We start from the raw sequence: 18,576 nt of genomic DNA, 5'->3' as shown, positions 1-18,576 counted from the left end.
CAGGCAGGCTCAGGGTCAGGTCAGGCAGTGTTCAGGCAGGCTCAGGGTCAGGTCAGGCAGTGTTCAGGCAGGCTCAGGGTCAGGTCAGGCAGTGTTCAGGCAGGCTCAGGGTCAGGTCAGGCAGTGTTCAGGCAGGCTCAGGGTCAGGTCAGGCAGTGTTCAGGTGGGCGAGAATAGGGTCAGGACAGGACAGAAAAAGAGAGACTAGGGGCAACAGGAGCTGAGACAAAAACACTGGTAGGCTTTAACAAAGAGAGACTAGGGGCAACAGGAGCTGAGACAAAAACACTGGTAGGCTTTAACAAAGAGAGACTAGGGGCAACAGGAGCTGAGACAAAACACTGGTAGGCTTTAACAAAGAGAGACTAGGGGCAACAGGAGCTGAGACAAAACACTGGTAGGCTTTAACAAAGAGAGACAGGGGCAACAGGAGCTGAGACAAAACACTGGTAGGCTTTAACAAAGAGAGACTAGGGGCAGGAGCTGAGACAAAAACACTGGTAGGCTTTAACAAAGAGAGACTAGGGGCAACAGGAGCTGAGACAAAACACTGGTAGGCTTTAACAAAGAGAGACTCAGGGGCAGAGGAGCTGAGACTAAAAACACTGGGGCTTTAACAAAGAGAGACTAGGGGCAACAGGAGCTGAGACAGGTCAGGAGACTGAGACAAAGAGAGACTAGGCTCACAGGAACTCAAAACACTGGTAGGCTTTAACAAAGAGAGACTAGTATCAGGAGCTACAAAAACACTGGTAGCTCAAAGACAGGTAGGCTTTAACAAAGGGGCAACAGGAGCTGAGACAAAAACACTGGTAGGCTTTAACAAAGAGAGACTAGGGGCAACAGGAGCTGAGACAAAAACACTGGTAGGCTTTAACAAAGAGAGACTAGGGGCAACAGGAGCTGAGACAAAAACACTGGTAGGCTTTAACAAAGAGAGACTAGGGGCAACAGGAGCTGAGACAAAAACACTGGTAGGCTTTAACAAAGAGAGACTAGGGGCAACAGGAGCTGAGACAAAACACTGGTAGGCTTTAACAAAGAGAGACTAGGGGCAACAGGAGCTGAGACAAAACACTGGTAGGCTTTAACAAAGAGAGACTAGGGGCAACAGGAGCTGAGACAAAAACACTGGTAGGCTTTAACAAAGAGAGACTAGGGGCAACAGGAGCTGAGACAAAAACACTGGTAGGCTTTAACAAAGAGAGACTAGGGGCAACAGGAGCTGAGACAAAAACACTGGTAGGCTTTAACAAAGAGAGACTAGGGGCAACAGGAACTGAGACAAAACACTGGTAGGCTTTAACAAAGAGAGACTAGGGGCAACAGGAGCTGAGACAAAACACTGGTAGGCTTTAACAAAGAGAGACTAGGGGCAACAGGAGCTGAGACAAAACACTGGTAGGCTTTAACAAAGAGAGACTAGGGGCAACAGGAGCTGAGACAAAAACACTGGTAGGCTTTAACAAACAAGACAACAGACAGACAGAAAACACAGGTATAAATACCCAGGGGATAACGGGGAAGATGGGCGACACCTGGAGGGGGGTGGAGACAATCACAAGGACAGGTGAAACAGATCAGGGCGTGACAATTACACTTCATATACATCACAGAAGACTGAAATATAACAAAAAAAATGGAAATAGAAACCCTGGATTTCAAATCAAATCAAATTTGTCACATGCACCGAATACAACAGGTGTAGGTAGACCTTATCGTGAAATGCTTACTTACAAGCCCTTAACCAACAATGCAGTTCAATAAATAGAGTTAAGAAAATATTTACTAAATAAACTAAAGTAAAAAATCTAATAAAAAGTAACACAATAAAATTAAATAACAATAACGAGGCTATATACAGGGGGTACCGGTACTGAGTCAATGTGCGGGGATACAGGTTAGTCGAGGTAATTTGTACATGTAAGTAGGGGTGAAGCGACTATACATAGATAATAAACAGCGAGTAGCTCAATGTAAATAGTCTGGGTGGCCATTTGATTAGCTGTTCAGCTGTCTTATGGGGGTAGAAGCTGTTAAGAAGCCTTTAGGACCTGACCTTGGTGCTCCGGTACCGCTTGCCGTGCGGTAGCAGAGAACAGTCTATAACTTAGGTGACTGGAGTCTTTGACAATGTTTGAGGCTTTCATCTGACACTGCCTTGTGTACTGTGTATAGGTCCTGGATGGCAGGATTTTCAGCTGGTTTAAAAATATATATGTTTATTAAACCCCTAGAGTCGATTGATGCACCGATGCGTCAATATATACGTTAGATAACAAACAAATCCCCGTCAAAATCAGTCAGTTAAAGATATAGAGATAAGTGTTTTTGCATGGACTGCCTCTCAAACCACCTCATCCACCACTTCCTCATCTGTGGTGAAAGGTGACAGAGAGGTGTTTGTCAGACCACTTCCTCATCTGAGGTGAAAGGTGACAGAGAGGTGTTTGTCAGACCACTTCCTCATCTGTGGTGAAAGGTGACAGAGAGGTGTTTGTCAGACCACTTCCACATCTGTGGTGAAAGGTGACAGAGAGGTGTTTGTCAGACCACTTCCACATCTGTGGTGAAAGGTGACAGAGAGGTGTTTGTCAGACCACTTCCTCATCTGTGGTGAAAGGTGACAGAGAGGTGTTTGTCAGACCACTTCCACATCTGTGGTGAAAGGTGACAGAGAGGTGTTTGTCAGACCACTTCCTCATCTGTGGTGAAAGGTGACAGAGAGGTGTTTGTCAGACCACTTCCTCATCTGTGGTGAAAGGTGACAGAGAGGTGTTTGTCAGACCACTTCCTCATCTGTGGTGAAAGGTGACAGAGAGGTGTTTGTCAGACCACTTCCACATCTGAGGTGAAAGGTGACAGAGAGGTGTTTGTCAGACCACTTCCTCATCTGTGGTGAAAGGTGACAGAGAGGTGTTTGTCAGACCACTTCCACATCTGAGGTGAAAGGTGACAGAGAGGTGTTTGTCAGACCATGAGACATCTGTGGTAAAAGGTGACAGAGAGGTGTTTGTCAGACCACTTCCACATCTGAGGTGAAAGGTGACAGAGAGGTGTTTGTCAGACCACTTCCACATCTGTGGTGAAAGGTGACAGAGAGGTGTTTGTCAGACCATGAGACATCTGAGGTGAAAGGTGACAGAGAGGTGTTTGTCAGACCACTTCCACATCTGTGGTGAAAGGTGACAGAGAGGTGTTTGTCAGACCATGAGACATCTGTGGTGAAAGGTGACAGAGAGGTGTTTGTCAGACCATGAGACATCTGTGGTAAAAGGTGACAGAGAGGTGTTTGTCAGACCATGAGACATCTGTGGTGAAAGGTGACAGAGAGGTGTTTGTCAGACCATGAGACATCTGTGGTAAAAGGTGACAGAGAGGTGTTTGTCAGACCATGAGACATCTGTGGTAAAAGGTGACAGAGAGGTGTTTGTCAGACCACTTCCACATCTGAGGTGAAAGGTGACAGAGAGGTGTTTGTCAGACCACTTCCTCATCTGTGGTGAAAGGTGACAGAGAGGTGTTTGTCAGACCATTCGACATCTGTGGTAAAAGGTGACAGAGAGGTGTTTGTCAGACCATGAGACATCTGTGGTAAAAGGTGACAGAGAGGTGTTTGTCAGACCATGAGACATCTGTGGTAAAAGGTGACAGAGAGGTGTTTGTCAGACCACTTCCACATCTGAGGTGAAAGGTGACAGAGAGGTGTTTGTCAGACCACTTCCTCATCTGTGGTAAAAGGTGACAGAGAGGTGTTTGTCAGACCACTTCCACATCTGTGGTGAAAGGTGACAGAGAGGTGTTTGTCAGACCATGAGACATCTGTGGTAAAAGGTGACAGAGAGGTGTTTGTCAGACCATGAGACATCTGTGGTAAAAGGTGACAGAGAGGTGTTTGTCAGACCATGAGACATCTGAGGTGAAAGGTGACAGAGAGGTGTTTGTCAGACCACTTCCTCATCTGTGGTAAAAGGTGACAGAGAGGTGTTTGTCAGACCACTTCCACATCTGAGGTGAAAGGTGACAGAGAGGTGTTTGTCAGACCATGAGACATCTGAGGTGAAAGGTGACACAGTGGTGTTTGTCAGACCATGAGACATCTGTGGTAAAAGGTGACAGAGAGGTGTTTGTCAGACCATGAGACATCTGTGGTAAAAGGTGACAGAGAGGTGTTTGTCAGACCATGAGACATCTGAGGTGAAAGGTGACAGAGAGGTGTTTGTCAGACCATGAGACATCTGTGGTAAAAGGTGACAGAGAGGTGTTTGTCAGACCATGAGACATCTGTGGTGAAAGGTGACAGAGTGGTGTTTGTCAGACCATGAGACATCTGTGGTGAAAGGTGACAGAGAGGTGTTTGTCAGACCATGAGACATCTGTGGTGAAAGGTGACAGAGAGGTGTTTGTCAGACCATGAGACATCTGTGGTAAAAGGTGACAGAGAGGTGTTTGTCAGACCATGAGACATCTGTGGTGAAAGGTGACAGAGAGGTGTTTGTCAGACCATGAGACATCTGTGGTAAAAGGTGACAGAGAGGTGTTTGTCAGACCATGAGACATCTGTGGTAAAAGGTGACAGAGAGGTGTTTGTCAGACCACTTCCTCATCTGTGGTAAAAGGTGACACAGAGGTGTTTGTCAGACCATGAGACATCCCCAAAATCGATCTTCTCACAAAAAACGCCTGGAGCATCTGAACGGTTTGACCTATTAAAAACGATTCTGACTACTCTATCTCACGAACACGACGATGTTCTTCGTTTTGCAATACGACCCCCACAAGGGGGTCACGGGACTCGTCTGTAGGTAACCGATACTGGATTAAAACAACTAATAGGAGTCGAAGGTAGTTTGTGCCTACACCCGAAAAACTGTATGTGATTTAGGACTGACACTTCCAAATCTTGTTTCTTATGATAGATTTTTTTGACAGTACTTTTTTGCCATGTCTGAATGGGTTATTCAATTAGTATCTATAGGCTTTAGTACTAAAGGCAAAAATATACATTTCTGTCTGATAAAGCTATTCCTGGAATACCTGATAGTTATGTCAGAACATGAGAGAGAGAGAGAGAGAGAGAGAGAGAGAGAGAGAGAGAGAGAGAGAGAGAGAGAGAGAGAGAGAGATAAAGAGATAGAGAGAGAGAGAGAGAGAGAGAGAGAGAGAGAGAGAGAGAGAGAGAGAGAGAGAGAGAGAGAGAGAGAGAGAGAGAGAGAGAGAGAGAGAGAGAGAGAGAGAGAGAGAGAGAGAAAGACAGACAGACAGAGAGAGAGAGAGAGAGAGAGAAAGACAGACAGAGAGAGAGAGAGAGAGAGAGAGAGACAGACAGACAGAGAGAGAGAGAGAGGCTGATTCTTCTGTGACTATAGAGCAGCTCCCTCTTGTGGCAGATCTCGTAACTTCATCTTCCTGGAATCAATCACATGCAGCATAACTAACGGAGGTCTCTCTCTCTCCTCTCTCTCTCTCTCTCTCTCTCTCTCTCTCTCTCTCTCTCTCTGGGTGTTGTCTAAGTTGCAATGATATCAAGCAGCTACATAATGATAACAACTCAAAAACAGCCATTTCCTGAAAGGACATTAAAAGGGATGGTTTACGATGTTATTGTTCGGCCTGTCAGTCATGACACTAGAAGATTAATCTCTGCTGTAACAGTGAGACGTGAGGGAACTCCTCTGTGTTTTGGCCTGAAGTCACAGACACTTGATATTCAGGTAAACAGCCTGTGTCCCAAATGGCTTCTTTTTCTCTATAGAGTGCACAAACGTTGACTAGAGTTCATAGTGCTCTGGTCAAAAGTAACCTAGTGCTCTCAATAGGACATAGGGTGTCATTAGGAACGCAGACATTGTCACCTGATCCTGAGGCAGACATGGAGGGAGTGATACGCTTACGCGGGCGATGCACTGAAAGCCTGAACAGGTTGAACAGGTATCCTTCCACCACGGCCTAGGGGTCACACAGGAAGTGACTCTATAATACTGGAGGTCAGTCAGGGAAACACAGATAGAAGAAAGAAACACCCCATGTGACTTTTTGGTCACTAGGCAACACCTTTTAGCAGTTTCATCTCTCTGGATACTCATGCAATACACATTCAGTCCAAAATAAACGACAACTCCATTCTGAGGTAAAGAGATTTTAAATATATATATAGTGTACTGACAAAATACAGAAAGTCCATTAGTAGTTTGGTTTTAGTAGAGCAATAAAATGAAACCCAAAGCATAGGATGATATAGTGATATACATCTAAAATAAATGAGTTGAACAAGATGGAACAACACCCACAATCCCTTTCAGCTGTTCTCCTGCTGATTCATTTACTGAGACAGAAATACAATACTGGGGACTGCAGGTACTGGGGTCAGATATCTGTTATCATATTGTTGTAATAACAAGTTTAATAATCAACTTTGCCTTGATCTGATCGATACTTATCTCCCTTTAGGGGCCAAAGGTGCATGTCTTGCAGTTTCCATCCTGCCTGTAACAGTCCCTGAGTCTGATAAGGTGTCAGCTACAACCAAGAGGCCAATTAAAACCTGCCGTTTCTTTTTCAATCATGTTCCCCTGCTGAAGTACAAGCTAAGGACACAGGAAACCAAACCGTTGGGAATTGATCTGTTAAAATGAGTTTCCTTCCCTGTGTTAATAAAGTACTTCTAAACAATCTACTAAAGGCTTATTGACGAACAATAAATATATTGTTATATAAATATGAAGTATTTTTGTTAAGTGTTATAAAGTATCTATGTTTTGGAAAAGTTTGCTAAACATTTGCAGTGGTGCATTTGAGATGACTAACTGTTAAAAATCCAAACATTTGTGCAGTCATTTTACTACATTGAACAGAGCTAATACATTTTAAGTTTGGTTTGATTTCCTTTTAGGGCATGTCCCAAATGGCACCCTATTCCCTACACAGTGCACTATGGGCCATAGGGCCCTGGTCAAAAGTAGTGCACCACATAGGGAACATGGTAAAATTTGGGACAAAGTCTTAATGGATGATTTTATGGCCATACAGTATTGATGTATTTTAGCGCAGCTGGTCCAGGAGATCAGGGTTATACGACCTAGCTGCCATCAGCTGTCTCAATAACCTCTAGTAGTACTGGTAGCTGTGTGGATATTGTAGTATATAACCACTAGATTCAGCCGCGGGAGGCTTTTTTCTTGAGCTGATGGTCAGAACATAATTACAAATCATTTGTAGACTGCAAATTGACAGCATTTTGAATCCCAGATATAATATTTGCATACAACATAATCATTTCAAACCTTGCTTACATTTGTACAGTATAAGATCACATCTCTCACGTTCGTCGTAATGAGGAGACCAAGGAGCAGCGTGAATAGAGTTCCACATGTTTTTAATAAAGAGAACTCACCAAAACAAAATAATACAGTTTAAACGATTTGTGAAGCTACTGATGTGCACTCAGGCAACTCAATGTAGACAAGATCCCACACACACAAATGAGGGAAATGGCTACCTAAATATGATCCCCAATCAGAGACAACGATAAACAGCTGTCTCTAATTGGGAACCATATCAGGCCAACATAGACATAGAAAAAACCTAGATGACCCACCCTAGTCACTATCACGCCCCAACCAACACAGAGAATAAAGCTTACTATGGTCAGGGCGTGACATATACGTGGGAATAGATTTCCAAAATTAAAATCACTTGGAGCCGTTTTGCTGGTGCTTTGACAGTATTTTAAGTAAAATAAAATAAATAATAATTGGCTGAGAAAACTTGGGGGGACATATAAAATCCCTGTGGGCCAAATTCGGCTCGCGGGCCACCAGTTGGGGAACCCTGCGGTATATATTCTACTCTACTCTACTCTATTCTACTCTACTCTGTTCTATTCTATTCTACTCTACTCTGTTCTAATCTACTCTACTCTACTCTGTTCTACTCTACTCTGTTCCATTTTATTCTGTTCTATTCTATTCTACTCTACTCTACTATACTCTGTTCTATTTTATTCTGTTCTATTCTATTCTACTCTGTTCTATTCTACTCTGTTCTATTCTATTCTACTCTACTCTACTCTACTCTGTTCTACTCTACTCTGTTCTATTCTATTCTACTCTACTCTACTCTGTTCTATTCTACTCTACTCTACTCTGTTCTATTCCCTTCTACTCTACTCTACTCTACTCTACTCTACTCTACTCTACTCTACTCTACTCTGTTCTATTCTATTCTATTCTACTCTGTTCTATTCTACTACTCTGTTCTATTCTACTCTACTCTGTTCTATTCTATTCTACTCTACTCTGTTCTATTCTACTCTACTCTACTCTGTTCTATTCTATTCTATTCTACTCTAATCTACTCTACTCTAATCTGTTCTATTCTACTCTACTCTGTTCTATTCTACTCTGTTCTATTCTACTCTACTCTACTCTGTTCTATTCTACTCTACTCTGTTCTATTCTACTCTACTCTACTCTGTTCTATTCTATTCTACTCTACTCTACTCTGTTCTATTCTACTCTGTTCTATTCTACTCTACTCTACTCTGTTCTATTCTATCTCTATTCTATTCTATTCTACTCTACTCTGTTCTATTCTACTCTACTCTGTTCTATTCTATTCTATTCTACTCTACTCTACTCTACTCTGATCTGTTCTATTCTACTCTACTCTGTTCTATTCTACTCTGTTCTATTCTATTCTATTCTCTGTTCTATTCTATTACTCTGTTCTATTCTACTCTCTACTCTACTCTGTCTCTGTTCTACTCTACTCTGTTCTATCTGTTCTATTCTACTCTACTCTGTTCTATTCTGTTCTCTATTCTGTTCTATTCTATTACTCTACTCTGTTCTATTCTACTTTCTACTACTATTCTACTCTACTCTACTCTGTTCTCTACTTCTATTCTATTCTACTCTACTCTACTCTACTCTATTCTATGTTCTATTCTACTCTATTCTATTCTATTCTACTCTACTCTGTTCTATTCTACTCTACTCTGTTCTATTCCCTTCTACTCTACTCTACTCTACTCTACTCTACTCTACTCTGTTCTATTCTATTCTATTCTACTCTACTCTGTTCTATTCTACTCTACTCTGTTCTATTCTATTCTACTCTGTTCTATTCTATTCTATTATACTCTAATCTACTCTACTCTAATCTGTTCTATTCTACTCTACTCTGTTATATTCTACTCTGTTCTATTCTACTCTACTCTGTTCTACTCTACTCTACTCTGTTCTATTCTACTCTACTCTGTTCTATTCTACTCTACTCTACTCTGTTCTATTCTACTCTACTCTACTCTGTTCTATTCTACTCTGTTCTATTCTACTCTACTCTACTCTGTTCTATTCTATTCTATTCTACTCTACTCTGTTCTATTCTACTCTGTTCTATTCTACACTACTCTACTCAACTCTGTTCTATTCTATTCTACTCTACTCTATTCTACTCTACTCTGTTCTATTCTACTCTACTGTACTGTACTCTATTCAATTTTACTCTACTCTGTTCTATTTTAAGTTACAGCAAGACTTAGAAACGTAACTTCAAGACAATGTTATAGTTGTAGAACAAAGGCAATGTTATGTTTGAGATAGTAGCCCATCTGCCGTGCGATAGCTGGCCCACTGACGTACACTGTACCCTTCTATCCACCAATCTGTGTATAAAGGACAAGATACACGCTGGAGTTATGACTCTGACCAAAGGGCGAAGACAGCTCTTATAGTTAGATATAAGTGAATAAGAAACTGAAGCGGTCTCAGTGTGACCGTGGAGGACATTCATACAGGATGTCTATGACCAGGCTTCTTCTAGTGGTGCTGATTGCTGTGGCCTGTGTGCCAGCACAGTCAGACTTAGAGAGAAGGGCACAGGAGTTTCTGGACCAGTTTGATGGAAACGCTACTCATCTCATGTATCAGTATTCCCTGGCATCATGGGCGTACAACACAGATATTTCCCAGGAGAATTTAGACAAACTGGTGAGTTTTCTGGTAGATTTAAAATGGCACTAATGAAAAGGCAGAGTTTCAAAGCCATCTTCAAGACTGGCTTGACTGAATTGAGAAACACGGTGGATCTATGGTTCTGGTTCTGAACAACGTCAATAATGGTATATTGCTGTCAATGTTGGATTAGTAGGCTACATCTCAACACATAACTCCAGACAGACAACTAGTTATTTGATTGATTTATTTATTTATTTTATTTCACCTTTATTTAACCAGGTAGGCAAGTTGAGAAGAAGTTCTCATTTACAATTGCGACCTGGCCAAGATATTGTCTATTGTATTGTATTGTTAATATTATGAATCAAATGTAATTTCTGTCAATGTTTTGTTAATGGTTTCAGGGTGTACAGAGCGCAATCTGGGGAGAATACTACAGCACAGTATCCAAGGAGTCTGAGAAGTTTCCAATCGATCAGATCAGTGATCCATTGATCAAACTCCAGCTGATTTCCCTCCAGGACAAGGGCTCTGGGGCCTTGTCCACAGACAAAGTGGCACATGTAAGACACATTCTTTCACTGCTACCTCTAATCTATTAGTCTGACTGTCCTCATCTCTTCTATTAGTCTGACTGTCCTCATCTCTTCTATTAGTCTGACTGTCCTCATCTCTTCTATTAGCCTGACTGTCCTCATCTCTTCTATTAGTCTGACTGTCCTCATCTCTTCTATTAGTCTGACTGTCCTCATCTCTTCTATTAGTCTGACTGTCATCATCTCTTCTATTAGTCTGACTGTCCTCATCTCTTCTATTAGTCTGACTGTCCTCATCTCTTCTATTAGTCTGACTGTCCTCATCTCTTCTATTAGCCTGACTGTCCTCATCTCTTCTATTAGTCTGACTGTCCTCATCTCTTCTATTAGTCTGACTGTCCTCATCTCTTCTATTAGTCTGACTGTCCTCATCTCTTCTATTAGTCTGACTGTCCTCATCTCTTCTATTAGTCTGACTGTCCTCATCTCTTCTATTAGTCTGACTGTCCTCATCTCTTCTATTAGTCTGACTGTCTATTATCTATTAGTCTGACTGTCCTCATCTCTTCTATTAGTCTGACTGTCCTCATCTCTTCTATTAGTCTGACTGTCATCTCTTCTATTAGTCTGACTGTCCTCATCTCTTCTATTAGTCTGACTGTCCTCATCTCTTCTATTAGTCTGACTGTCCTCATCTCTTCTATTAGTCTGACTGTCATCTCTTCTATTAGTCTGACTGTCCTCATCTCTTCTATTAGTCTGACTGTCCTCATCTCTTCTATTAGTCTGACTGTCCTCATCTCTTCTATTAGTCTGACTGTCCTCATCTCTTCTATTAGTCTGACTGTCCTCATCTCTTCTATTAGTCTGACTGTCCTCATCTCTTCTATTAGTCTGACTGTCCTCATCTCTTCTATTAGTCTGACTGTCCTCATCTCTTCTATTAGTCTGACTGTCCTCATCTCTTCTATTAGTCTGACTGTCCTCATCTCTTCTATTAGTCTGACTGTCCTCATCTCTTCTATCTATTAGTCTGACTGTCCTGTCATCTCTTCTATCTGACTGTCCTCATCTCTTCTATTAGTCTGACTGTCTTCTATTAGTCTGACTGTCCTCATCTCTTCTATTAGTCTGACTGTCCTCATCTCTTCTATTAGTCTTAGTCTGACTGTCCTCATCTCTTCTATTAGTCTGACTGTCATCTCTTCTATTAGTCTTCTATCTAGTCTGACTGTCCTCATCTCTTCTATTAGTCTGACTGTCCTCATCTCTTCTATTAGTCTGACTGTCCTCATCTCTTCTATTAGTCTGACTGTCCTCATCTCTTCTATTAGTCTGACTGTCCTCATCTCTTCTATTAGTCTGACTGTCCTCATCTCTTCTATTAGTCTGACTGTCCTCATCTCTTCTATTAGTCTGACTGTCCTCATCTCTTCTATTAGTCTGACTGTCCTCATCTCTTCTATTAGTCTGACTGTCCTCATCTCTTCTATTAGTCTGACTGTCCTCATCTCTTCTATTAGTCTGACTGTCCTCATCTCTTCTATTAGTCTGACTGTCCTCATCTCTTCTATTAGTCTGACTGTCCTCATCTCTTCTATTAGTCTGACTGTCCTCATCTCTTCTATTAGTCTGACTGTCCTCATCTCTTCTATTAGTCTGACTGTCCTCATCTCTTCTATTAGTCTGACTGTCCTCATCTCTTCTATTAGTCTGACTGTCTGACTGTCATCTCTTCTATTAGTCTGACTGTCCTCATCTCTTCTATTAGTCTGACTGTCCTCATCTCTTCTATTAGTCTGACTGTCCTCATCTCTTCTATTAGTCTGACTGTCCTCATCTCTTCTATTAGTCTGACTGTCCTCATCTCTTCTATTAGTCTGACTGTCCATCATCTGACTGTCTATTATTAGTCTGACTGTCCTCATCTCTTCTATTAGTCTGACTGTCCTCATCTCTTCTATTAGTCTGACTGTCCTCATCTCTTCTATTAGTCTGACTGTCCTCATCTCTTCTATTAGTCTGACTGTCCTCATCTCTTCTATTAGTCTGACTGTCCTCATCTCTTCTATTAGTCTGATCTCTTCTATTAGTCATCTCTTCTATTAGTCTGACTGTCCTCATCTCTTCTATTAGTCTGACTGTCCTCATCTCTTCTATTAGTCTGACTGTCCTCATCTCTTCTATTAGTCTGACTGTCCTCATCTCTTCTATTAGTCTGACTGTCCTCATCTCTTCTATTAGTCTGACTGTCCTCATCTTCTTCTGACTGTATCTCTTCTATTAGACTGTCCTCATCTCTTCTATTAGTCTGACTGTCCTCATCTCTTCTATTAGTCTGACTGTCCTCATCTCTTCTATTAGTCTGACTGTCCTCATCTCTTCTATTAGTCTGACTGTCCTCTTCTATCTGACTTCTATTAGTGACTGACTCTTCTATTAGTCTGATTGTCATCTCTTCTATTAGTCTGACTGTCCTCATCTCTTCTATTAGTCTGACTGTCCTCATCTCTTCTATTAGTCTGACTGTCCTCATCTCTTCTATTAGTCTGACTGTCCTCATCTCTTCTATTAGTCTGACTGTCCTCATCTCTTCTATTAGTCTGACTGTCCTCATCTCTTCTATTAGTCTGACTGTCCTCATCTCTTCTATTAGTCTGACTGTCCTCATCTCTTCTATTAGTCTGACTGTCCTCATCTCTTCTATTAGTCTGACTGTCCTCATCTCTTCTATTACAGGCTAGTCAAATACTCACGGGAACAGGCAACATAGCATAACTTGTTTTTGTAGTTTTTGTTGATGTTGTTGTTGTTAATGTTGTTGTTAATGTTGTTGTTGATGTTGATGTTGATGTTGTTGTTGTTAATGTTGTTGTTGTTGTTGATGTTGTTGTTGTTAATGTTGTTGTTGTTGATGTTGTTAATGTTGTTGTTGTTAATGTTGTTGTTTGTTAATGTTGTTGTTGTTGTTAATGTTGTTGTTGTTGTTGATGTTGTTGTTGATGTTGATGTTGTTGTTGTTAATGTTGTTGTTGATGTTGTTGTTGTTGTTAATGTTGTTGTTGTTGTTGTTGTTAATGTTGTTGTTGTTAATGTTGTTTTGTTAATGTTGTTGTTGTTAATGTTGTTGTTGTTGTTGTTGTTAATGTTGTTGTTGTTGTTAATGTTGTTGTTAATGTTGTTGTTGTTAATGTTGTTGTTGTTAATGTTAATGTTGTTGTTGTTGAATGTTGTTGTTGTTGTTGTTGTTAATGTTGTTAATGTTGTTGTTAATGTTGTTGTTGATGTTGTTAATGTTGTTGTTGTTAATGTTGTTGTTGTTAATGTTGTTGTTGTTGTTGTTGTTGTACTTCATGTCAGCTGAACAAAGTGATGAATGAGATGAGCTCCATCTACAGTACAGGCACGGTGTGCAAGAGAGAAGACCCCTTCGACTGTCAAACTTTGGAACCAGGTAAAGGCCAGAGTCCCACATGGCCCTGGGGGAAGGTAGGACACTAAGTAATGAATAGGGTGCCATTTGGTATGGGTACAAAGTACCAACTGTCAGCTCGGCTGTGGCAACCTGACTTTACGACCGACTGCCCTTTTACGGATGTCCAAGGTCATTGACTGAGTCCCAAACAGCACTCTATTCCCTATATAGGGCACTACTTTTGACCAGGGCCTTAGTAGTGTCAAACGTAGAGCAAAATATAGGGTAAAAAGTAGTGTACTAAATTGTGTACCAGTGGGATGCAGACCCTAGACTTGAATAAAAACGGTATATCTCAAGACTACTAGTCACTCTGTCAGATACTTCAACAACAAAAGCCCCCGAAAAACTCCCCTAGTTTTGAAGGAATAGTATTTATTGTAAAAAGTGTCTCCTCACTTCAGGTTTTGGATGTCTTGGTGAGGGAGATGGCTTCAGAAATCTGAGGTCAGATAGTGGTTTAATGTTGTGTATGAAAAAAGGAACCCCAGCTCAATGATATTCCTGTATGCGAGGATACATAAAATAATAACAAAAATACAAGGGAATGGACAAGAATACTGGTGTGCTGGAGTTTCTATTTCCAATACGAACTAGCCTTTTGTCAACTGGTTTACTGCTGTGTCTAATGTCTAGGGCTGGAGAGTGTAATGGCCAACATGGACAGTGACTACTATGAGCGTCTACATGTATGGGAGGGCTGGAGAGTGGAGGTAGGGAAGAAGATGAGGCCTCTGTATGAAGACTATGTGGACCTTAAGAACGAAGCTGCCAAACTCAATGGTAGACCCACTAATACTACTACTACTACTACTATACTGCTACTACTACTATACTGCTATTATTACTACGGGTACTACTACTACTACCATACTACTACTGCGCATCTATTATACTACTACTACTACTACTACTACTACTACTACTACTACTACTACTACTACTACTAGTATTATAGTGCTACCACTACTACTACTCCTAAAATTACTACTACTATTAATACTATATTACTGCTACTACTACTACTATTACTACTAATACTATTACTCCTATATTACTACTACTCTTACTATATTACTATTACTACTACTACTACTATAGTACTACTACTACTGCTAGTGTATTACTACTATACTACTACTACTACTACTACTACACTACTCCTATATTACTATACCACTACTAATATATTACTACTATCTTACTATACTACAAATAATATATTACCAATATACTACTACTATATTGCTACTATACTACTACTGCACAACTACTATACTACTACTACAAACCTGTCCAACTACTACTACTATATCTATCGCCACAGATTATGAGGACTACGGAGATTATTGGAGGTCCAACTATGAAACTATCGATGACAGCCCATACAACTACTCCAGGGGCCAACTGATGACCGATGTGAGGCGCATTTACAAAGAGGTACGTTGTCGACTGTTGTGGTGCTTCAACTACACTGAGCTTTTCTCACATACAAATGAAATGTATTGTATGTAGCAACAAAAAAAACACTTTTAATAAAATATTATTGATACTATTTTGTATTATTGGATGCTTTTGTTATTGTATATATTACTGTATTGTACAAGTTAGGGGTTTTACTTTCTAAATGTAATCTGTTACAGTTACCTGTCCAAAATTGTAATCAGGAACGCAAACTTTGTATTACCCAAGTGTAAGGGATGTGAAACGGCTAGTTCAGTTAGCGGGTGGTGCGCGCTAAATAGCGTTTCAATCGGTGACGTCACTTGCTCTGAGACCTTGAAGTAGTAAGTCGCTCTGGATAAGAGCGTCTGCTAAATTACTTAAATGTAAATGTAGTTCCCCTTGCTCAGCAAGGGTCGCGGCTTTTGTGGAGCGATGGGTAATGATGCTTCGTGGGTGACTGTTGTTGATGTGTGCAGAGGGTCCCTGGTTCGCGCCCGGGTATGGGCGAGGGGACGGTCTAAAGTTATACTGTTACCCAAACTCAGTAACGTAATCCGAATACTTTCAGTTACTTTTAGACACTTAAGAAGCACAGGTTAGCGTTTTTTCGTCATGAATCTTCTTATGGAGGCAGCGCTGCAAAGTGGCCACTAGCTAGCACAGCCACAAAGTCATCAAATCTGATTTTAAACCTAACCCTAATGTTAACCCTAACCTTAACCACACTGCTCGGACTAATTATCCTACTCTGTTGTTTATGATTTTGTTGTCATCGACGACTGATTGGGCTTTCTCGTGGTCATCTTAATTTTATTTTGTATTTTTTGGCCAATATGTAGAAAAAACACGACGAGGGCGTTGAGAAGGGAGGAACTGCCTCAAACTTTTATTCCATAGGCTGGGATCCGCACTATGAAGCGGTTGCAAGAACGCATTTTATACTGGCTGTATACTGGCATATTCATTACGCCTTTTCTGTTGCAAAACGTTTCTTAAACGGAAGCAAACTGGACATAACGGGGAGGGACCTACCTCAATTTGTCCAATAGAAACTATTGTTTTACTCTGTTTGCTTCCGTTTGGTTCTGTCACAAAAACCACGATTGATAGGCAGCTTAAAACTTCTTATATTCAACCATTATTGGGTTAAAATACACATATACATTTGTGAACAGCCACCCACATTCACAACATCCAGAATCCGTAAGGCACAAATAGCTAAATGAGAGCGCTGCAGTGTGATTCACATCCATGCGCTATGCAGCCTAGATATCAGTAATAAGTGATGTCCATATCGCCCGTTGAGCTACACCACTACTGTCGTCCTTACCTCCAAGCGTTTATTGAAGTTGGATAACCTTTGAATGCCGACAGTAGTCAGTCACTCCATCAGAAGACATAGTTTGGACTGTAGCATACAAAAACATATTCCTGCGATCCATCAAACGCATTTGTTGTGTCATCATAGTGGTCTCAAATGTGTGGTCAGACTCGCTCAGGCAGAACAAATAAAAATGACCGAGGTAAAGACAGTTTGAAGTTGGATATTCGTGCTTTCAAACCTAAATAGCTTTCAAACCATTTGAGCCACAGACTCCAAATAAGTGTCATGATGTTGGAAACATTGCGCACACCAGATTTGGACATTGATTCGCTTTCCAAAGCTAATAAACATGTGGAAATGTGAGCAGCATTTTGTATTCTTAGTTGAATTAGTTCGCGAGCATAAACAAAGTACAAACTTTTTTTACATTTGAATTTCAATAGCTCCTTGGTCATGTGACCTATTGACTTCAAACAAGGTTCAGAATGTCCACTGACTACCCTTCTATATTGCACACCCTTTAGTTTGTCCATTTTCACCTCACAAGATTTTACATACATTTTTCTAAATTAAAAATGTATATCTTACAGGCCTACATCTTCTCTCATGTGACCTACATCTTCATCAAGATCACTTTGTCGGAATATGTTGACATATTTGCTATGATTTGATGATGTTGACATGATGATGTGACATACCCTTTGATGATGTTGACATATTTGATGATGTTGACATATTTGATGATGTTGACATATTTGATTTTGACATACATTTGATGATGTTGACATATTTGATGATGTTGATATATTTGATGATGTTGACATATTTGCTGATGATGATGTGTCACATATTTGATGATGTTGACATATTTGATGATGTTGACATATTTGATGATGTTGACATATTTGATGATGTTGACATATTTGTTGACTATATTTGATGATGTTGACATATTTGATGATGTTGACATATTTGATATTTGATGATGTGACATATTTGATGATGTTGACATATTTGATGATGTTGACATAATTGATGATGTTGACATATTTGATGATGTTGACATATGTGCTATATTTGATGATGTTGACATATGTGCTATATTTGATGATGTTGACATATTTGATGATGTTGACATATTTGATGATGTTGACATAATTGATGATGTTGACATATTTGAGGATGTTGACATATTTGATGATGTTGACATATTTGATGATGTTGACATATGTGCTATATTTGATGATGTTGACATATTTGATGATGTTGACATATTTGATGATGTTGACATATTTGATGATGTTGACATATTTGATGATGTTGACATATTTGATGATGTTGACATATTTGATGATGTTGACATATTTGATGATGTTGACATATTTGATGATGTTGACATATTTGATGATGTTGACATATTTGATGATGTTGACATATTTGCTATATTTGATGATGTTGACATATTTGATGATGTTGACATATTTGATGATGTTGACATATTTGCTATATTTGATGATGTTGACATATTTGATATATTTGATGATGTTGACATATGTGCTATATTTGATGATGTTGACATATTTGATGATGTTGACATATTTGCTATATTTGATGATGTTGACATATTTGCTATATTTGATGATGTTGACATATGTGCTATATTTGATGATGTTGACATATTATTATATTTGATGATGTTGACATATTTGATGATGTTGACATATTTGATGATGTTGACATATTTGATGATGTTGACATATTTGATGATGTTGACATATTTGATGATGATGACATATTTGATGATGTTGACATATTTGATGATGTTGACATATGTGC

The 18,576-nt window shown here is 40.1% G+C and overlaps 1 protein-coding gene and 1 long non-coding RNA gene across 2 annotated transcripts in view; one reads left to right on the top strand and one right to left on the bottom strand.

The window, feature by feature from the left end:
• Positions 1–240: 240 nt before the first annotated feature.
• LOC127916830 (uncharacterized) lies at positions 241–16,934 on the bottom strand. The gene is made up of 3 exons (XR_008096210.1): positions 16,747–16,934; positions 780–1,538; positions 241–365 (listed from the first exon to the last, which is right to left on the bottom strand). It is a non-coding gene; the product is annotated as an uncharacterized LOC127916830 (long non-coding RNA).
• Positions 9,761–18,576, top strand: part of ace2 (angiotensin I converting enzyme 2) — a 48,482-nt gene continuing 39,666 nt past the window's right edge. Inside the window, exons 1-5 of the mRNA XM_052500077.1 lie at positions 9,761–9,992; positions 10,364–10,522; positions 13,856–13,949; positions 14,607–14,753; positions 15,298–15,410. Of these exons, the coding sequence (XP_052356037.1) occupies positions 9,801–9,992; positions 10,364–10,522; positions 13,856–13,949; positions 14,607–14,753; positions 15,298–15,410 (705 nt within the window). The 5' untranslated portion in view covers positions 9,761–9,800. The remainder of the gene's footprint in view (positions 9,993–10,363; positions 10,523–13,855; positions 13,950–14,606; positions 14,754–15,297; positions 15,411–18,576) is intronic.

The sequence above is a fragment of the Oncorhynchus keta genome, chromosome 37 (assembly GCF_023373465.1).
Source record: "Oncorhynchus keta strain PuntledgeMale-10-30-2019 chromosome 37, Oket_V2, whole genome shotgun sequence".
Taxonomy (NCBI): Eukaryota; Metazoa; Chordata; class Actinopteri; order Salmoniformes; family Salmonidae; genus Oncorhynchus; species Oncorhynchus keta.
The sequence above is the reverse complement of the archived record's forward strand: the minus strand, read 5'-3'. Positions and strand labels throughout refer to the sequence as shown.